Source organism: Xiphophorus couchianus, chromosome 5 (assembly GCF_001444195.1).
Source record: "Xiphophorus couchianus chromosome 5, X_couchianus-1.0, whole genome shotgun sequence".
NCBI classification, from domain to species: Eukaryota; Metazoa; Chordata; class Actinopteri; order Cyprinodontiformes; family Poeciliidae; genus Xiphophorus; species Xiphophorus couchianus.
Genome location: NC_040232.1, coordinates 22,918,497 through 22,941,002, shown reverse-complemented (window position 1 = coordinate 22,941,002; position 22,506 = coordinate 22,918,497). Strand labels below are relative to the sequence as shown.

The following is a 22,506-nucleotide window of genomic DNA, read 5'->3' as shown; positions in this document are numbered from 1 at the left end:
GTCTGCTCAGCAGCACCGTTTTGGCAACACGAACCCGATTCACAAGACAAACTCACATTCCCATCAACCTCTGCGTCAGCAGAACAGGAAACAGTGCAGGTGCCTGGAGCTTTACTTATTTGTGTAGTATTAGTGGAACATGTAAAAAACAGTAATGTGTATGTGTGTGTGGGGGGGAAAGACCCTGGGTCATGTCTTCATTCATCCCCACGGTGTTTAAAAAAAAAAAAAGAAAAAAAAAAAAGGTCGCGTGTTACTGTCGGCAGCTGAAGAGTCAAAGAACTAATAAGAGCCTGAGTGCTGTCTTTGGTAGGCTGTTGAAAAGTCTTCAGTTAAAACTCCGCCGCAGTGTGAACGAGCGCGCCTCTAGCAAACACACACACTCCGCTGTCAGTACGATGTTCTCCTCGCTCCTGTTTGGACTCTAGAAGACGACGGAGAGGAACACGAGCAGCTTCCTGAAGGCACCACGAGTTAAGATATCAAAGCTCTCAGAGAGGCCGAAGCATCGTCCAGCAGAAATCAGCTCCAACAGTAAACAATTCACTTCTTTGTACAATTTCAGTCAGCTGACCGACCCGCTGAGTAATGTTACAATTCTAACTCTAACCCTCGCGCAGTCCTAAGACGGGGCGAGTGGAAACCGCTGTTCACTGTCCAGGCAGGGTCGCACTGACCTTACGTGGACTTTAACCAAGTTATTTGTAGTTTTGGGAAGTACTGGGCCTGTAAATGGACTTTGAAGGAAAAAAACAAACGTTCTCGTGCGCACCAGAATTTTATTTCATCCTTCAATGTACATTTACCGGCTGCCCCCATGGCTTCCCAGTTGACCCGACAGTGACATCTGCCACACTCTACCTGAGCGCCGATTTAAACTACGGGAGGGTTAAGCAAAATCTACAGCTTCGGCCTTCCAGAGACCTTTTTTTTAAATTAATCAAATCGGTTCCAACCTTTCCCACAGCTAAATTCTGCCCAAGTTTTCAAAGTCATCTTGGCACTAAAAGACACTTGAGAGATTCGAGCTACAGAACAAAGAGCAGTGGATCGCCATCTCCCTCAGTAGATCTTAGCATTGTGAAGGTCGATTTTCAGAGCTGGAACAGTTCAGTGTGGAGATACATACACATATATATATATATATATATATATATATATATATATATATATATATCTTCAAAACAGTTACTTTTACATTTACGGGGGAAGAAAACAAACTAAGAAGTCATATTGCCTGGTCCCTCGCTCAGTTTGTCTCAGGAAATCAGATCTATTTAATGTTGTATGATGAAATGAAAAACTTTATTTTGACCTACAGATCAATGCAACAGCCAATCAGCGAACAGCTTTATGTGAAACGTGACAAATAAGGAAAGGTCCGAAACAGAGAAACGGCCTCAGGAGGAACTTTAACACTTTCAGGTGGCTGCTAGTAACAATTTTACTCAAAAGCTGCTTCCCATGGAAAACCTCCATCCTAACAAGACACATCTCTTAACTAGGGAATAACCAAAACTGTAGAGCAGCTGCTGTTAGCTTAAAGAAGAAAAGGAGGAGGTCTATAAAGTGAGTGCAGCACTTCAGGTATGGAGTTTATTAAATATCAGTGTGTAAGCAGGTGTTCCTGGCCTACTGGTCGGGGGGGGCCGCTTCCTGCGGCGGGTGGTGGTTGTTGTTGTGCTCCTTCAGGAGCTCTCCGCTGTTGCAGTCCAGCTCGCCGGCACACATGATGTTGATGTTCTCGTCCGTGACGAAGCAGAGCGCCGACAAGTCCGTGCCGTTTCCCAGGGAGGAGGTGGTGCAGGTGGAGGTGGGGGACTGGGGCGAGCAGTGAGAAGGACACGTCTCCAGCCGGTCGTTCTCCACCTCGGGGAGGGGGCTGACGGTGGCCAAGCGCAGGTGGTAGTCGCCGCCGGCGGAGCCGTGGCTGCACGACGTCTTCATGCTCTCCAGGTCGGAGCAGCTGAACTCGGACATGTGGCTGCAGTGGGAGTCGGCCACCGAGGGCAGACTGCCGCTCAGCGACGGCGAGTCGAACTCCGAGGAGTGGGTGCTGCGCTGCTCCAGCAGCTGAGCGTCCATGTCCTCCCGCGTTTCGTTGATCTTGGTGCCGCCGCCACTGCCCTTCTTACGCAGCTTGCCTTTGCTCTTTTTTCCGCCGGCGCTGAAGGAGGAGGCCGACGCCTCTTTGGCCCACTTGGCGGCCGTCCCTCTGCCTTCGGAGGAGCTGCACCCGGCCGTGGGGTTGCTCCAGCCGCAGCGGCCAGCGGCGTTGCTGCAGCCACTGCCGCCGTCGTCGGCGCTGCTGCCGCCGCTGTGGTGCCGTCGCTTGACGGGTTTGGACTCAATGTCCACCTGGACCTCCATACTGTTTCCCTCTCTGGAGGGACGAGGGGGAAAAACATAAATCAGGGTTCGACGCTTTTCTCACAGCAAAATTCAAGCATTTTCAGAGTAAGCTTACCAACCTTTACTGCAACACACTTAGGAGATAAAGCCAATAGAACTTAATTTTGAAAAAGATCGTTTCAAATCTCAAAATAACTACAAAATATCATTTATTGATGTCTCGTGATAGTATTCTACATTCTAAACTAAAATATTACAAAATGTTGCCCTTCTTCAAATTAAACAAAGTGTCAAACATGTGCCAGGTTTCTGCAGCAAATATTTTTGTTTGTGCTGCTATCATTTTAAAGATATTAATAAAAACTTTCAGAAATGACACAATTATATATATTGTATCTGCACAAACCAGCTCAAACATGGCACAATTAATTTATATCAATTTCCTTTGATTTAAAGGAGGTGGGGGGGGCAACTTCACACAGGTTGGAATATTGTGTTTGAAATATCCCTCTCTCACACACACACCCCCCCACACACACACACACACGCGCACCCCCACACACCTGACTGATCCGAGAAAATAAACACCAATTTAACAAAGAAATCTCACAATTTCAATAACATTTAACATATAAAAAAAATCAAGACAATCCTTATTTCAATTACAAAGATCAATAAGTAACTGAGCCATTAGGTGTGAAAAATATATTTTTTTAAAGTTCTCGCCATGTTTTCTGGTATTTATCAAATAGAAATGTTAAAACAAGAAGTTAAAACAAGAAATGTTTTATCTGATTTAACGTCAGACAGTGAGAAAAAATGCCAAATTATTAGGTATATGAAAATATCTACCTTCAACTCTAAAATTAATGTTTCCCAAATTTAGGCTTTAATCAGGCATAAGACTGAACTTTACTACCAAACTCATCAGTTTGAACATCAGTCAGTTTACACAGAATTCAAACACCTCATTGGAACTGAAGCATTTTCAAGAATCTTAAACAGCAGTAGGAACCCTGATGAAGAGGATAACAGCACAGTTAGTGTGTGTGTGTGTGTGTGTGTGTGTGTGTGTTCAGTTATGATCCTATGGTGTTTTCATCCTTAAAGAAAACACATTCACCTATTAAATTGTAGGATTTTGACCAGAAAACTAGCAGCGTGTAAAACTGCCCAGGAAATGTGTTTGAGATCCTTTTGTAGAGACGGGAGGTAAAAGCTCGCTCACCTGTCCAGAGGCATGTAGGCGTTGAGAATGGAGCCGGCCATTGCTTTGGTGCTGGCGTTGTCGCTGATGGTGCCCAGGCTGACGGTGGCGGACTCCCCGCTCAGGCTGCAGCGCTCCTTCTGCACGTCGGCCTGGACCTCCATCCTGAGACGGCGACACATTTTAGGTGAAGCGGGAAACCAGAACAACGAGACGAAGCGCTTTCGCTGGCGCGCTTTCGGCGGGCAGCACCTGTGCAGGTAGTTGACCATGGCGCTGCCGGACAGGCTGCCGGTGATGCTGGCTCCGGCCAGCGCCATGGTGGAGGCCGTCTCGCTCAGGTTGTCCCTGGCGGCGCCGAGGCGGTCCATGTGGCTGCCGCTGGCGCTCAGGCTGCCTGTCAACTCCCCGACGCTGCCTTCACTGATACTGGGATTGTTTCTGGTGTCGGCTACCGATGTCGTATCTATGGAGGAGATGATGCAGGAATAATTCAACGTATAATAATAATAATAATAATTAGTACTTTTGATTTTGATTAATTGCATATGGCATAACATTACGTTTTCTATGCAAGAGCGGATGCAGTATATGTTTAATGACTCGTCTACAGTACATGTGTATTATTTAAACTATTGATGTCATATATACTGTCATGTATTTTGATAAAAGGGTTTCATTGAAGAACAGTATAAAGGGCTGAGAGTTAAATTGCATAAACGTGCAGCTAAAACTACTAACTTTTATGTTGCAAAACAAAGCTTTGTGTAGATTCAGTTATTGTTTCATTTTTTAATTAATTTATTCAAAATAAATATCAAAATAAGTTTTTAAGGTGTTAAAATTTTTTATGCAATTAATCAAATTTTGTTTTGTTTTTTTTACATGTGATTAATTGCGGCTGGAACGTTTGTATTTGCACGTTTCTGGTAAGCCCATAAAGCCTGACGCACAAGTGACATTCGCAGCAATGGGCAACAAATATGCTCATATGCTTATTTATTCAATAATTAGCAGCAAAACCAGATTTTGGAATGAAATTGTTGCTTGTTTTGTAACACATAGTCTTGATTGACCCTGCAGTTGACCCAATCAAACATTTCAGTCCCATCCTGAGAGCGTGTTGTTCAGCTCGGGAAGCAACAGTGAAGGTTACCGGTGGCGGTCGTTCCGCTGCCAGTGTTCATGTCGTTTTCGTCGTCGAACTCGATCCGAACTCCCTTTCCGTTCCCGGCTGACACGCCGCAGCCTCCACTGCGGCACAGAGAGATGGGCACCACGCCGTAGACGTAGGCCAGCATGATGGGGACGCCGATGCCTGACGGAGGGGGCAGAGAGAGACCAGCGTGTGAGAGACCGGCTGTCTTGATGACGCAAACAACAGTGCAGCAGCAGAGAGACCGAATCTCGCTCAGAAAATGGAATTTTCATGAGAGATTCCAGCTCAAAACAACAAACATTAGCTGAGGGCAATATTTAGTCACAAGCCAAGAAGTCAATAAGGATGTGAAGATGTAGATGAGGAAGAAAGAGGAAGAGACTGACCGACGGTGACTGCAGCCACCACAGGAGACACGATGGCAGATAGCGTCACTCCACCAGCGATCACCAGGTTCCTCTCATGGTTGGAAATATCCTTGCCTTCATAGCGGTTATGGATCTGGAGGGAACAGTCCAGACATAAGGGAGAGTTAACCCTGGAACTGCCAGGCAGTTTCCATTCTGACTGGACGCCAGTTGAACTGCAGGACGCGACTACAGAGCGACTTTCTTAAAGGTTGGTCAGAGCTGTGTAGAGAAACCCTGACAGACGTCACCAAGTCTAGTAGAGCTGAAACAATTGAAGTATGAATCCATTTATTGAAACGATGGTCAACTAATTCAGAATCGATTAATCGCTAACTGAAGTATGCAGACTCAAAAACAAAGGGGACATTTGCTCCAAGAATATTGAGTCATAATGAGGCCAAAACTGTACAAAAAATATAAACATTTTGTATTGAAGATGAAAAAAAACTTATTTGTTTGTAAATGTGTTCTACTCAAAACTCAAGGGCTGAGCTTTTCACATGCTGATGTTAAGATTTTTCTTTTTTTTTTGTGAAAAAAGCTTCCACTATAAGAATGCTATTATTGCATTTTAGACAATACAATGTTTTTATGGAACTGAATTTGTTTATTTGCTAAATTTTAATGCGTTTGAACTACTACTACTATTGAATAGAAGAGGTTTGAGAGGCTACAAAACTTAAGAATTAATTGTTAGAATAATCGATTACTAAAATAATCCCTGTTTGCCGCCTTAGAGTCTAGACATTGTTTTATTTACTTTGGAAAATGTCTCTTGGCTCTGGTTTCTTCTATTGGCAGGCTTCGCCGGGGGATTCTGGAGAGTCTTAGTAATGCCACATTATTGGAAAGAGAAATTATAACTCCTCACGCAAGAATGTTTTTAGACTAAATTAGCAGTTTGCAGCAGAAAAGAAAGCTCACTATAGTCAGACCAGTTAAGTGGAAAATATCTGGATAGAACCAAGCACACAAATTCATCTGCAAATTGTCCATGAGTAAAGCAGGAAAAAAGGAAGGACTTTCCCTCGGTGTTGCTCTGCCTCACCTTCCTGCCCACGTATACAGGTATGCCAATGATCATGGCGGGGATGGCTATCCCAGCAATCAGTGCGATTCCCACAGGAGCGCCCACTAGTGTTCCCAGCTGCCAAAGGATCTTCTTCTTCCTGCTCCAAGGCTTCTTCCCCCAGAACGTACAGCCTGACGGACTGAAACCAGCAGCACAACGGTCAACTTTCACCAAACTGATGAAAACATTATATGACCCATCAATACAGAGACAAAAGGTAAAGACATACAAGACGTGAATCAATGCAACAGAAGATGAATTTTAATAGTAATTAGGGGTGTGTCAGTTGCAGTTTTCTGTTTTTTGTCTGAAAAGTTGTCAAGTTGACCACAGTGAGTCGACTGTTGCCTCTGTCCCTTTCTCAAAAAGGGACAGAGGCTGGTTTTCAGATGTTTGTGGAGGAAGTTAACATTGGTTTCTCATGTCAGTATTGGGCGATCGCCGATTTCCCAAAATGAAGACAAATCGAGGTTAATTATTGGTTTTTCCTACCGTGAAATCACATTTTCATTCTCAACCCAGCATTTAAGCCGATTAAAAAAAAAACCCTCTCCTTACCGTTTAAACTGACTGTTCTGGACTTGGCGTGCGACTCTTACCTCAAGTAGTGCAAGTCTGAAATCTCCTTCATGCAGAGCCAGCAGAACTCACAGCCACAGACAGCACAGGTCATGTGGTTACAGCTCCCGTCATTCATTTTGACGATGTAAGCGGCGCAGCAAGGACATGGCTTAATGTCGTCGGCTGCAACAAAACAGAACATGACGGACAGGAAAGGAAAACACATCAGACGCGGCGCTGGAAATGGAAATAAATAGACCTGACAAGCATTTCATTTTAGCAGCACTGGACAGCTGGTCTCTGCCGAGCTCCAAATTTATACTCAACTGCTGCAAAGTCTGATAAACCATAAACTGAAACAGTCCAATAAAAAGTAAAAAAAAAATATATACATGTAAAAAAAAAAAAACATTCACTTTTTTAAATTATTTTTTTATTTTTAGCTTTAGCCTTGCTTTGATTCATTTCACATTACTCTAATAACTTTCATTATGGCAGAATAGGTACAAAAATGGCAAAAGAGGCGCAAAAAGCAGCAGATGTAATGCAGTCAAGGTCATATTCAATAGAATTAGAATATGGACTTTGGTGAGGCAGGGTCATCAGCTTAAAACGAGCTTTTAAAAATAAGCAATACATAAATAAAATGATTAAATTATAAAAGGAGCATTAAAATACTATTGGTGTAAAAATATTTAATTCAAAAAGATTTTTTTTTAAATCATAAAAAATAGATTTTAGCTCATTAAAATCAAAGTCAAAAGTTATTGTAATAAGCTTCATGTAACATTCTATTCTTCTATGGTGTTTTTTTCATTACTGTAGGCAGAAAATCATAATCAAGTTCATTAAGGGCTTAAAAACATTAGCTTATGTGTGTTTAATCCATATAATGCGTTTTGCCAAGTGAAATAAATGAACTTTTTAATAATTCTCTAAGTTCCTGGACGTGGTCGTGAGCTTCCTGGAGCAGCCCACCTGCGGCGCCGCTCTCCTGACTGTAGCTGAGGGAGGACGAGCGCACGGTCCTCAAGCGGAGACTCTGGGCTCTCTGCTGGCGCGCCGCGTCGCACGTCTGGTTGGGGTGCCACCGCTGCTTGCAGTGGTAGCAGAACTCCGTGCCGCAGCCCTCCCTGCCGCACGTGATCTTCGGACAGCTGGCACAGCCGAAGGCTATTACTGCATATCTGGGAAGCAGCAACAAAATGAATAAATAAATCGCTTCAATATGTGATGGGGGAGTATTATGGATCCCTGTTTGCTATACATTAAACATAATTGCTGGCACAATAAAATAAAAATGCAAAAAGAGTTATTTTTTTGTGAACAGCTGCAAATAGTGCTGGGTATTTATTATATCGTATCATTTATAAGAAATGTATCACGATAAGTGATAAGAATTTTGATTTATTGTCACAATAAATTTCAATTAATGTTTAAAATCTATTAAACTTGACTATTTTTCCACCGTTTTTTCAGTGAGTGCATCAACAAATATCAATACTTCTTTATATGACTGATGTCCACAAGAAATGGGCTGCAAGTATTTTCAAGAGTTGTATTTGTGTTTGTGGAGCTATGATTGCTTTGCCATTTACCTGAAAAAGTAGTAATAAATAGTATCGTCACTTTTATTGTAATCACAATACTACTCTAAAATATCGTGATAAATCTTCAGGTCTATATCCCCAACTCTGACCTGCAAACTCTACAGATCAATACGATCGATACAGAAGTTTTCTCTAATCCATCAGGACTGTTGAGAAAAAAATTAATAAATGTTTGCATCATGGAGAAAAAAAAATAAAGCTAGGTGTAATGAATTTATACTGTTCATGTATGAATGCACACTGAATATTTGAAATAGTTTTTAAAGGTCAAATTTAAAACAGCAAGGACTGTGGGGTGTCAGTAGTAAGGCAGACGGTTCATTCAGGGACGCTGCTAATCATCGACCTCAATCCGATCCCATAAAGTGATGCTAAACACTAGAGAGTCACATTTCAGGGGTTAAATGACGTTCTGGAGGTTTGTGTTGCAGTTGGGCCTGACCTCAGGGCTAATGTTTAATCACAGAGCTACCGAGTACCTGGGAGACTTCCTCCACTCTGGATCAATTTACACTGAGATCCCGTCTAGAGAGCAGACAGAGAGGGCTTCCATGTGAGCCCAGACAGACACCGGACACCAGTGGGGTCCAAACTGTGGCCCCGGGGACATTTACACCCATCTGAACACTTTCCTGTGGTACAAATTTATAGCAAATGGAGCTGATATAGACTGATGCTGAATAGTTAGATTTTAAACATGACAGACTTTTAGTGACTGATTTTTCTTAAATTGGAAATGTTAGCACCTAAAAATCTTCTGTTTTGGAGTAAAACATCTAATAAAAGTAAAATACTGACTTAGGAGCACATTCATCAAATTTGGGTAAATACATCAAGTATTTTCCAAGAAACCTCTGGCTGATGCTGGGAATAGACAAAAAAGAAAAGAAATGTATGACTGTTTTATTCAAACAAATATCTAACTTTCTCAGAGCAGCAGTGATTTTACACTTGCCAATTTTTTCAGTAAAAGCAGGAATGCTCCAATATAAAAATTTGGGTTGATCTCTGATATAAATATTGCTGTTATGGCCCAAAACTGATCCTGTTTTAGTCATTCCCAATAACAGTTCCAGGTTTTATTTGCGAGAAAATTTGGCCCCTGACTAATCTCAACGTGGCCATTTTGGCCCACGGTGCAGAAAGTTTAGACGCCATAGCAACAGGATTGGCTCAAAGATCCCAGTTCAAATAAATAGCTACACATCGGTTTACACACATAACATGAATAAACACTAATGGTTGAGAGAAACTTAAAATTCTTACTTGCTCTAAATATGGTAGAGCAAAAAATGACTTCAAAAACAGGATTTGTTCATTTTACAGACACTGAAGATTTTTACATTTGCTGTCTGGAGCTAACAACACGCTCAAAATGTTTAGTGAACAGTCAGTTATCAGAAATATTAACGTAGTAACATCCTGTTGCTAAGCTCGCAGTGTGATGTGGTTTGGTTGTTTACATGTAAAGAACCAACACGGGTTCACTCAGAATGGATTTTAATACAAAGTGTTTTGTATTAAGTGCGTCTGCTCCCGCTGCTTACCCACAGTCTGGCGCGGGACACCAGCGGCAGTCCGGATCTGCGACCAGCCACCTCCTCAGCATGAACTCCTCATATTTCTCCATCAGCACTCGGTCCCCCAGAATTATGCGGATGTCGTGCGGGTTGAAGCGCTCGGCGCACTCGGGGCAGCTGATGTTGATGCGCGACTCTGAGATCTCGATGCGCAGGTACTGGCGCAGGCAGTCGCTGCAGGAGCGGTGGTGGCACGTCATGATGTCGGGGAAGCTCTCCCTGGAGAGGCGTAGAAGGCACAGTGGGCACTCCAGTAGCTCCGCCCCTGCTGCTTCCCCCGCCTTAGCTGAGGAGCTGGTAGCAGCATAAGAAGGCCCTGAGGCGGAGGACAACGAGGCGGCAGCGGTGAAGGCGGCTCCCGTCCCCGCCACGGAGAAAAAGGCCGAGTTCTTGTCATTGCACATTTCAGAGTGGATGCTCTCGATGGTGGCGATGCCGTCCACTCCCCCAACGCCCCCCGACCCGGGGTGCTGGAGGTCCCTGGACCGCTGGCGGCCTGGTTTAGTGTCCCGTCCTCGTCTTCGGAAGAGAGAAGCCAGAGAGAGCCGCCTCTTCTTCGGGGCCTTCTTCACTGACGGCAGGGAGATGGAAGAAGTGGCAGACTGCAGGTCGCGGTCAGAATCCATGACCCCGACGTTTCCAGCGCCCAGCTGCTGCTGCTTCTGTGCGCTCATCTCCCCAGGAGGAGGAGAGAGGCGCGCCGGTGGGGAGCCAGCACTGGGCAGCCTGTCTCGCACGTGGGTGGAGAGGTCGGGGAGCGGGGGGGGGCTGGGACTGGGGGACGGGGTAAGGTGGTGGATGGGAGAGGGGCTGGGTGAGGGAGGGATGGGGTGGGGGGGCAGGGCTCCAGAGGGCCCGTCGACGTTTAGGACATGGTGGCTTCTCCTGATCAACCTCGACGTCACATCTAGCAGCCGGATTTTGGCGAAGGGGTGGGGGTCACGAGGGAGAAAAAGATGCAACAGGACCTGCAGACAAAAGGGAGAACGGGTGTGAGAGACAAAAAAGACAAGGACAGGAGGAAGTGGAGAGAGGATGAGAACAAATATAATTTATTGAGTATCCTCAATACTCAAAAAAAAGCTATGAACTATAGCTTTCTTTCTTTATTGGTTTTTTAATGGTGTGTTAAGTCTAAACAAATCCTGAACGCTATAATATTTACAGTCTTGCAGTTTGCAGTGCATGTCCCGAGGTGCTACACTTAAGGGTGCCACAATAAAGGGGGCGCCAAAATGAAGGACAAATGTTACCAATTGGCAATTGAACAGCTGTTTGTGTATGTGGAAATGTGCAGATTACACAATGCATCTTTTGTTTCTGATTGAGCTGATCACCTACTGAAATATGTAGCATAAAACCTGAACTTTGACATACTGAATATCCAATTGTTTTCTCATAGACAAAAAATATTCTTAAAATAATTCTTAGCTGATCTAACAAGTGAAAAACAGTCGAACACATTTTCATTGAGTTACAGTAAACGCATTCTATCACAGAATTGCCTTTAACTTTCAGTGTTTTCAATTATTGAAACCATCATCCTTTGTATTCTCCTGGGAACATTTTAATCTTATCTTTCAGTCAACCTTCCCGCCTCAGTCTAATACTTCATGATGATTAAGTCTGCCTTGACGAAGAGCTTTTCAGCGAGGGTTTCATTCATTCCTAAGCAGAGTTTTTTTTTGCTAGACCAACACTATAACTTGACAAAGTGCACGTTTGCTCAGCTAATCAGAACATAACTGCAGAAGCAAAAGAAAAAACAAGAGGTAGACAACCTTGGACAGAAGTGAGGGAAAGAGACAGCGCTCTGATCTGCCACTAAGATCAACAGTGACGAGGCCTTGGCCGTCAGCTGATAAAGGCAGGCGGGAGGAAGTGAGCTGCACCACACCGGACCATTTGTCAGTTGCAATTTTACTGCGACAAGCCAACTAAACTTAATCTGCGAGAGAGAAAAAAGTACTTAACCTGAACCTAATAACCTGTTTGTTAAAAAAAAAGTACAAACATCAAAAACACTCAATAATAGCAACACATCCTGTCCTCCAGTCCATAATGGCAGCTGAATGACTACAAGGATAAACTGCAGTCCAAAAGCTCAATAGAGCACTGGTAAATGATTCGTTCAAAACTGGTTTTGGAACACTGGAAACATTGGGCAACGCAAACATCCCACCTCTGGTAGAGCTGGAGCTTTTCCTATGAAGCCGCGTTGAGTTTTAGTCAGAACTGTTGAAGATGTTCTGAGAAACGAGGCTCAGTATCTGGAGGCTCAACCAGACAATTTCTCAATTTCCTGTGTGACAGCAATTACTTGTCTTATCTTAATGTGTTCAGCGTGAGTCTCTGTGTCGAGTCGGGCTCCTCCTGAGCTAATCTGATGAGCGTGTCATCTAGCCACTTGAGAATTTTAAACATTACAACCAACAGTGAACAGCAGCAGAAGCAAAAGAGTAGATTTAACTCAATTCTGAAGATTGGGATTATTATACGGTTCAAACTGCTGTTTAATACAGGAGGTAACATTCCATAATAAAAAGGAAGCACACCATCAAATACATTTTTATGTGCAGAAAATCAATACCACTTCTAAGGTAAGAAATTACTTTTATATGTGTAAAAGTTTGTATTTTTAACAGACGCTGCAGTTAAAATTTGGTCTGTATTAACTGGTAACAGGAAAGGAGTAAATAGAAGCAGTGCATTCAACGTACAACTCTTATCTGCAAAGAATGTAATTAAATATTATATTTTAGCCAAGTCTGTCGAACACCTTGTGGCTTCTGTGAGATTTTTATTTCCTCTATGCTTATAAAAATTAGTATTCAGTTTACTCATTATTCTTGCGCCACTAGCACTAGCACTGCCTGCGTTAGTGGGATGATCGGTGCCCTGCCCCAAAAATGGGGAGGGACTTAAGAGTCAGCCCAGAACTACACAGGAGGACCTGGTCGATGACCAGAAAAGAACTGGCACCATAGTCTTGAAGGTTACCATAGTAACGTACAAAGCCGCCATGAATTAAAATCCTGCAGCGCTCAAGCCAGCCCATATCCAAGCCTGAAGTTTGCCAATGACTATCCGGATGATCCAGGGGAGGCCTGGGGCAAGATCAGGAGGTCAGAGGAGACCGAAAATAGAAAGTTTTGGTTGAAACTCCAGTCATCGTGTTTGGAGGAAGAAGAACACACCATTCCAACCCACCGTGGTGAAATCATCATTCTTTGGGAATGCTTTTCTCACAAGGGGACAGGACGACCGAATCGCATTGAGAGGTGGATAGATGAGAATATGCATCCATGAGAGAGTTTCCCTCTGTAAGAGCATTGACTGGGTTGTGACTGGGTCTTCCAGCAGGACAACGAACCAAAACACACAGCCAGGGTAACTAAGGAGCGGCTCTACAAGAAGCCTTTCAATGTCATGCACTGCCCTAGCCAGTCTCCAGACCTGAACCTGAAACTCTTTAGAGGGAGCTGAAACTCTGTGTTGCCTAGCGACAGCCCCAAAAGCTGAAGGATCTGGAGAGGTTCTGTTATGGACAAGTGGGCTGTGATTCCAGTTGAAGTGTGTGCAAAGCTGGTCAAGAACTACGGGAAACGTCTGACTTTTGGAATTGGAAATTAAGTTTTTTTTTCTGTGATATCAAATACTTATTTTGTGCCCACATTAAAAAAATCTATTGAAACAAATCCCTTCTTAGAAACTGGTTCATTCATTTGAAAGTATATAGTGATGATTACAAAAATGTAAAAAATAAAATAATAATAAAAAAGTATTGATATTTTTTGGTCCATAAGGCTCAGATCTACATCCAACATCTCGACCTCTGACAAATCCAGACAATATGTAAGAAATTCTAAATGAAAGGTTCACACCATACGTAAAAAGCAAAACAGATCTTGAGGAGAACTGACCAACTACTTCTTCAGTCCCCTGTTTTCACATCTGTGTTATGCTTTGTGTTTCTAGGACTGGGAGTGGCCATGAGAGAGGAAGAATTTCCATTATTCTAGAGTAGTATTGCTGCTGAAGTCCAGTTCTTGTTCCGCCCAACTATCCGGAACGTACTGAAACACTACTTGAAGACCCTTAAACAGAGGGGTGCAGAACCACAGTCCCAAGCTAGAAGCCCACTGAACATTGCTCCCTGTCTTACTGAACCTATGCACACTATAGAATGTTTTGCTGAAAACGCAGTAAACCTGTCAGTCTGCGCTATACGAAAAGATCAAAAGCAGACCTCAGCACAGCAACTCTGCTGCTGCAAGCAAACTTCACACTCTAGCACCACTACACACTCTCAGAAACAAGTGCTTTTATCCATAATCTCTCTTCTCCCATCTTCCTTCTCTCAATTACAGCAGAGTTTCAAATAGGAGTCCCATCCCTGCTGTAGGCCTTTTACCTTAATAATAAGTAACAATTTCATAGTAGTAAGCAATAATATTAAAACTCAGCACTGACAGAAAGTTATACAGGAGAATGGTATGACAATACCAACTATTCCCCAAAGCATCCCATAGCAGCTGTAAGGATGATAGGTTTGAGTCAACAAGAAATTATTATTTGTGCAAATCAGATATCTTAGTGATGAAAACTGATGATGCAGCAACTTAAAGGTCTGAGGAAAGCATCAAGTTATGCAATAAAATATACCTGTTTATGACACAGCCCCTCCGAATGCACACTACTAGTTAGCTAGGCTGGCGTAACAATACAATACTTCTCTCTTGCCAATAAGAAAACACAAAGCTGGCTGTTAGAAACTAATTCCGGCCACAAAAACAGAAGAAATGTGATGAAACTAGAAGAAGTCCCACACATCACCTCCTATTAGGGCAACACTTCTTTGAAATTATGTTTGCAAAACACAAGCAGTGGGTGTGAAATGCAGATGAATCCAGCTTGTGTTGCTCATGCTACTCTTTGTAGCAGGTATTAATGCTAGTACTTTGCTCTAAATCTAAATGATAAATACTGTAGATGGAGCTTTAACTGATTTAAGATTTCATTTAGCATCACCTAACTGTTGCATTTTATTTTATTAATAGATAATATACATTTGTTACATTTTTAAATAAAAAGTCACATAGAAATGTTTAGATATAGTAAAAAGGCAAAAATGTTTGATTCACTGTTTGGAGAATTTACATTGAAACTACAATATGGGGACTTCTCACACGTTGCCTGGCATGTTATACACCGACTGGATTCTTTAAGCCTTAGTTTGTAATTGTGAAGCCTTCACTCTATTTATGAAAACAAAAAGAAAAAGAAAAAAAACGGGTGCACCGATGAATCAGTCAGGATATCCTTAATTTTGGGAAATCCATGATTGCCCGATACTTTCATATGAAACCGATCCCACCAATCTCTGCAAAAGTCTAAAACTCATTAACAGTCATCACCCCATTGTTGCCAACTTAGCAACTTTGTTATTATATTTTGCAACTTTTCAGACAAAAAAAAATTTAAAATAGGAATCAGCCACAATCGGAATCAACAGGTCAGGCGATAACGTTCAAGTCGGCAGTATTCAATTAAATTACTGGACCAAGTGTTTAACGGCAACATTCACCTCTGCTGACTGACATTCATACAGGTCACTTGTATCCCCGTCCTGCAACAACACTGAAAAACCACGAGTATGAACTAACTTTGACAAGAAGAATCAAGTACTGTCAAATCAGGCAGTCAAAACACAACTGCTAATTAAGGTCTTGGAACACAGAGCGTCCAGAAACGGCTGAGCCAGTGAACTCTCGCGGTGAGAGTCACTCCGGCTGTATTCCAGTCCCGGGGTCTCCTGTGTAATGTTGCCTTTCTGCACATTCCTGAGCTTCTGCAAAGCTGGGAACAGAGGCTCCACAGGCGAGGCTTCCAAACGCTCCGCGATCGGACACAGAGCAACGTTCTGGCAAGAGAGCTGCAGCGCTGCCGACTGATGTGGGTTTCAACGTTACACTCAGAAACTGAAACACTGACTGCCTGGAGTAATAGGGTGCATTAAATTGCACCTAAAACATTAAATAAAATGGCTGAAACACTTGCAGAAGGTAAAAAAAAAAAAAAAAGAAATTTAAAAAATACTAAAAAAAATTTTTTACGTAAAATTAAATGTAAAAGCTTGCCTGACCATCGTGCTGAGAATCTGACCCCCTGCACTAAACAAAGGATCAAACGGTACAAATAACGACAACGGCAGCAAAAAACAAACAAAAAAACAGTGCAGGCATTGTTAACGTACAAAGGCAGGCGAAGCAGGCCGACAAGGGAAAGAAAAGTTTCCAACGGCAACAAAGCCAGTATAGTCCCCAGCTGCCGCCCCTCCTCTCCGCAGTCAGACTTCCCCTCCTCTCTCCATCCCTCCTCTTAAAGGTGGCGTGGGCAGCGATGAGGTTAGCATCCTGGTATTTCTGCTCAGCTGAGAGAGCTCAGCCTCCAGGAAGACGCTGTGAAGCAGTCGCATTAGCTGCTCAATTGCAATCAGTTGGCACATGTTTGGAAGAAAACAGGAACATAAAACGCCTCGACGCGCTGAGCTCACACTCAGAACAGGACCAAACCGGGCTGCTGCGACCGTTCCACTTAAAATCCATCGCAACAACTGTAATCAAGTGTGACAATGTTTTAAAGTCACTGCAAAACACACTATATAGCTGCATCACTTTAACAATTGACAATATGTCTATGCAGGACTCTAAGGTGCAACCTATTTTCCCATTAGTGGGATTATAAAAAAATCTGAGGTCTAAATTACAATTTCTGCTCATTGAAGCACTTCAAACAGTTTTTCAGCGAGTTACCCGTCTTGTACAATTCTGTTTCAAATGAATTCTGTGTTTACTAGATTATTAATCTTTTACAAGTCAATATTGCCTTCATAAACAGTGAAATGAAAAAAAGAAAGAAGTGAAGCTGTAAAACTGACGTCAAATGCGATGCGGTTGAAAATTAAGGTGAACCCAACTTCTTTTGGTTTTGTTTATCCAGCTACTTAAGAAAGATGAATATATAAAATTCATTATTTCCATCTCAACATCAGAGTCTTACTGGTTGGGTTGAGTCTGGCCAACATCAGTTTTACCACCAACTTCCAGTCAGGGGAAAAGTTGGTCAACAGGTGAGTCAGCACAAAAATCTGTGTGTGTGTGTGTGTGTGTGTGTGTGTGAGGGGGGAACTGACTGGGTTGCAGTCAGTGTTAAACATGCATGTCTGAATTTTCTGAGGCAGATCTGAACACTGAAAGAGTCTTGGATTTTTCAGACCAAAATAATTAAGGTCATACTTGAAATAAACCAAACAATTGACAAATTGAACGTGAAAGTTAATAGGACTCGATTCTGAATAAAATATTTTACAAACGCAAAACCTGTTTATCATAAATCCTTAATGTTTCTGTGGTCCAAGCATGATGTTGTCTGTTAAGATATAAATAATAGTTTTAGATTAAAGCCAACATTGACAGTCATTCCCAAAACCTACAAACAAATTCACAACCTCAAATAAAATGTTCCAAACTCTCGCAACACCAATTTAACATGCAACACTATTCAACTCATATTCACTTATGGGCAGAACGTAGCTTAGAAGTAAAGACCATCCAAATTCAGTTATCAAGTGTGATCAAATGTTACAAGTACAGAAAGAATTAATGAAAAGAACCAAACAATTCTTTAAAATGCATTTCATATTGCTTATGCTCATATTTGTATTTACTAATATTTAACACTTTGAATGAGGTAGCTTCTAAAAAAATAAGCCCTTGGAGATCAATAAAGTACATTGCATGCTAAAGCGTGGCATTTAAACAATTTGTTAACATTCCTTGCAGTCTTTGCAGACCTTCCAAACATACACATTACATGCAGTGATATTACATTTTGTACTTTTGTGGCAAGCAGTAAAAGCCCATTTTTTTCGACAAAAATAAAAGCATTAACATCGTTTCTGATTTTTTAAAGAAAATTGAGTCATTCGATCTATTGTTCAAAGCTTCTCAGTACAGGCTGTTTCTGTTTAATCCACTCCTTCTTCATATTGATCATGTTTCATTTGTTTAGCATGTCCTTGCTGTTCAACAGCATTGGCTTCAGCAAACTGCTGGACATGCAGCACATCGTGTTTTTCAGACAGTGTGCAGTGATGCTAAACAGTGACATCGGGAAAATGTCTAAAGTCTAAATTTCAGCAGGTAAAGTAAACACCAGTTACAAGAGATAACGGTAAACCTTTTTTGTTTTTTTAATTCAGCTTCAAAATGGCCCACAAAATTGGGATCCTCTCCACTTAAATACTGATGGGTTGTGTGAAAACTTTAACTAACTGGTGTCCTACATGTGGTCAGTATTGCTTGCGTGGCTAAAGAGCAGGAAAGTAAAAACTCAGCACATGCTTAGCACTCCGGGCCACAATGACAACATTCTGCCACGCAGCGAGCTGTGCAATCATAAATTCATATTCCATTTGAAAAAGCTGTAAACAGATTAGGATGACACCAGACAGACACGCCCACCCATGCTTAAATAATGAGACAGTATCTTGAGAAAAGCTTTTCAGAAGACAGTAAACATTTAGAACCTGAAAGTTCTCCACTAATCGCCCGGTTCTCACATGGCAGGAAATTGTTGGTCAATTTTCAAAAATTGATAAACCCTACACACATACACACACACAACAATAAAAAAACAAATCTTAGCAATAGCAGGTTTGGTCATACAGTGTGTTGAAGCCACACACAAACTGATTTCATGCACCTACGTTTGGATGTCATAAGGCAGGGTGTCAAACTCCAGTCCTCGAGGGCCATCGTCCTGCAGTTTTTAGATGTGCCACAGGTACAAAACACTGGAATGAAATGGCTTAATGACCTCCTCCTTGTGTAGATCAGTTCTCCAGAGCCTTAATGACCTAATTATTCTGTTCAGATGTGGTCCAGCAGAGGCACATTTAAACGTTGCAGGGCAGTGGCCCTCCAGGACTGGAGTTTGACACCTGTGTCATAAGGTAAAACTCAAAACCTTGAGACCAAGCGTGAGTTAAGAGTAAACAAACATGGATGACTGGGAGTAAGAACTTGGCGATAGTTTGTGGACCGTATGTAACAGAGAGAGAAAAAAGGACAATAGAAAGACGTCTACAACGTACATGGGACTTTTGGGTGCATCTTGGCGATTGTTTTGACTTCTTTGTATGTTGGATTCCCAACCGTGTCTTTGTCACCTCGCTTTCTGACTGGCTACACGTAACATCCATCCATCCATCCATCCATCCATCCATTCCAGGACCAGGTCACTCTTATCACACCACACGGCAGGAATACTCTTAAACTCAAATTAAGAGTCATCCCGATAATTGGGGGATCCTTAAGATTGTTGAGAGGTGGAAATCGGGACAAAGATCAGCATAAAAATCACAGAGTGGGGCGTGCCATGGTGGCGGAGGGGTTAGCACGACGTGGCCTCGATGCGGCTGTCGCAGGTTCGACTCCCAGACCCGACGACATTTATCACATGTCTTCCCCCCTTACCTGTCAGCCTACTTTGAAAAAGGGAAACTAGAGCCCACAAAAAGACCTCTTGTGGGGCAATAAAAAAATAAATAAGTAATCGCAGAGTGAAGCAGGCATTAGCAAATACGTGGAATAAACATTTCTTTAAATGAGCTCTTCATACTGTAGAATATAAACACAAACATGACACCAGTCATAAGGACGGTGGTATAACACACCTGAATTAAATGACTAAATGACCTCCTCATGTAGGTTATTTAGCATCATACTATTGACCATATTATGTGAAGCAGAGAGATATTAAGCTGCAGAGTCACTTTAGTTGCGAGTCGTTGCAAAGCCCCATGTGGTGATGTCATGGAATCAGAGATGGATGACCGATACAATGCCTGAAACCTCCTTTAACCACATGAGAAATGAGCTGAAATGCCTTGAAATGGCATTTGTTGTATACTGGAGCTATATAAATAAACCAAATTAGCTATTACAGGGTATAATAAAGCTTGATGTACAATTTAGTGGTGTGCCTAGCCCCTTTTTTTGAATTTCCCCTTTGCGGGACAATAAAGACTGTTTCTATTGTATTATAGCAGAGGAATTGATAAAAATATGTACTCTTTATTAAGTAAACATTAGTCAAATCTCAAATAGCAAATGTCTAATTTTAAAATTGTTGATGATGGTTGGTTTTTGTTTCTTTTTTGTGATGTATGTAACAGGTCTCCCTTATAAATGAGACAGTGAGTATCAAGAGCTTTTATTCTGTATAAATAAAGGATTTAAAAAGTCCATCTGTGGCACCAAATCAAAAATGACTTCAAGAGTCTTTAAGCAATAAGATCACTTTCAGTTAACCAAATTAAAAATATTTCATGTGCCAGAATTAACACAGTGTTGTGACCTTTTACTTTCTGGTCTTGCAGCTGTGTTTACCATCAACCAATAAAGGGAGGTCACACACAGGTCCTGACACACACAGGCACACAGGTTGCGGCATGGCGAGCCAATGACCTTTACTTTAAGCTTAGGTGTATGGTGTTAAAAACCACTGTGTTCTTAGGAAACGGCTTCGAACATCCAAACGATGATGATATGCTGTACTTTTTTTAGACAACTTTTATTGCTCAACTGTTACCATGTCAACATAAATAACTAGGTAATTGTTTATTTCAGGAGAGATTTGTGATGAGGGGAAAAAACAAACAAACATCAATTTAATATCTTACTACTGAACTTGAAGATAACAGCATATTAACCAGAGACATTAGTTAAACTAATAAGAGAAAATATGATAACTGTCCACCATTTAGTGCAGGATGTACTCAATATGATGGTCAGAGTTTATGCCAGCTTCTTAGGTAAAAAGAAATACAAGCGATTCTCTGCACCCAAATGTACTTGATCAGTTTCCTCAGGAAAAGAACATTTTCATTTTATTTCATTGTATATTTTTATCCATATCATGACAATAAATAATTCATTTACAAGGGGAAATTAAGTAAAAACTAACTACATATTTAATTCAAGATTGACGTTCAACCTCATCAACCAATCAAAAATTTTGACTTTAAAAAAAAAAAAAGTTTCAATGGTCCAACTCATGTATTTTCCATTTTTCAAATACCAAAGTAATGTTATAAAAATCATAACTACTGAGGCAGAAGTCAATTTCATAAAGTTAGAAAACTTTCCCTTTAGCCGTGCAAATCTGTTCCCGGCAGTTTGCAGTGGTTGAGAGACGCAAACCCAAGTTCCAAGGATGGATGTGGGATAATTAATATTCAAACCGTTATTATGGCGTCAACAGCGGATTGGTTTTGTATGAAGGTTTTATGCAGAACACATCTTCTCTTAATTTAAATTTTTTTTTTTTTTTTAAAAGAAGTTGATCAAATGATCTGTATAAGAGTCAACGTAGGAAGGAAAAGCAATAACATAAAAAATCTTTTGACGTAAATTCATTTGTTTACATACGTAGTGCGGTAACGTCGCAACCCCCCTGAAATCGTGACTTTCTCTAGGGCTGTTCGAAGGGTTTAAATATGTAACCAAATAAATAAATAAAAATCATTAAATCAAAACTTTAGACCGACCTTCCATGTCGTCGGTGTTAGGTTACCCGATGTTTTAATAATTACCGAGGCATCAACTGTTGCTGTTTTGATTTGCATCCCTCTTACGCTGAAACTTCTCAGCAAAGAATGTTTGCTGAGGTAGCTATATAGCTCACTGTTTGACAACACCTGATGAAAATCATTAGCTACATGTTACGTACAAATACGCGCAGGCTTCGGCGAACACGGCAAAAACACACGAGAGAATGGACATTTTTCATAGGTCACAGCTTGCCTCAGTGACGGCCATCAGACTCCCAACAAGCTAACTAACTTCTACACAGCGAGCGTTAGCAGCTGGCTAGCAAGCTTAGCTAAACGCGTTGAGAGAACCTACCGTCTGTTGCCAGTGACACTTGTTCTGGAGACCGTGGGAAACACCAGACGTGGTGCGTTTTAAGATCAGTGAACCTGACTTATGACTCGCCCAGCTGCTGTGCCGTGAATTCCTCATACGCTGAGAGAGGCACTTCTTTTCCCCTTTCTTCGGTCCCACCCAGCAGCCCCGTTTCGAACGACAACAGCTCCTACAAGAGATCGCTCTGTTGTTCGCTGATCTCGTTCTAGCTGTGGAAATTCAAATAGTATCGCGAGAGTTTGTGTCGCGAAGCGAACGGACTCTGGACTATTCGCTTTTTGGAAGTAATCTCAACTAATGTATTTCCAATAGTAATAACACAATAATTTTTGAATGGAATAAAGTCGTTTAAGGTTAAGCACATCGAAAAGCTGAAGTGGGTGGTAGATAGTTACATTTACGTAAGTGACTTTTTGGAAAAAATACGTCTGGGGTAATCTTACTACCCCAGACGTTTTACTTTTACTTGCGTACTTTTATTATGAATCATCACAACTGTGTGTTGAGTAATTTTTGGATATTCTACCCACCTCTGCATAAAACTAAAAAGAGAGAAAACCAG

The 22,506-nt window shown here is 41.7% G+C and overlaps 1 protein-coding gene across 1 annotated transcript; it reads right to left on the bottom strand.

The window, feature by feature from the left end:
- Positions 1-233: 233 nt before the first annotated feature.
- LOC114144167 (E3 ubiquitin-protein ligase RNF19A) lies at positions 234-22,145 on the bottom strand. Its single transcript, XM_028016698.1, has 10 exons — positions 21,924-22,145; positions 9,919-10,919; positions 7,740-7,948; positions 6,800-6,944; positions 6,177-6,339; positions 5,105-5,219; positions 4,716-4,877; positions 3,812-4,025; positions 3,581-3,724; positions 234-2,383 (listed from the first exon to the last, which is right to left on the bottom strand). Exons 1-10 carry the CDS (start codon positions 22,038-22,040, stop codon positions 1,633-1,635), a joined length of 3,021 nt encoding a protein of 1,006 aa, XP_027872499.1. The 5' UTR covers positions 22,041-22,145; the 3' UTR covers positions 234-1,632.
- Positions 22,146-22,506: the final 361 nt, after the last annotated feature.

What these genes read in the sequence shown, in the direction of transcription:
- LOC114144167 (XM_028016698.1), bottom strand. Translation starts at nt 22,040, where the DNA reads ATGAGGAATTCACGGCACAGCAGCTGGGCGAGTCATAAGTCAGGTTCA. An exon ending in AGTGTCACTGGCAACAGACG is followed by an intron (nt 10,920 to 21,923) that starts GTAGGTTCTCTC and finishes TTTTGTCTGCAG; the next exon opens with GTCCTGTTGCATCTTTTTCT. An exon ending in CTGTATACGTGGGCAGGAAG is followed by an intron (nt 5,220 to 6,176) that starts GTGAGGCAGAGC and finishes TGTTCCCTCCAG; the next exon opens with ATCCATAACCGCTATGAAGG.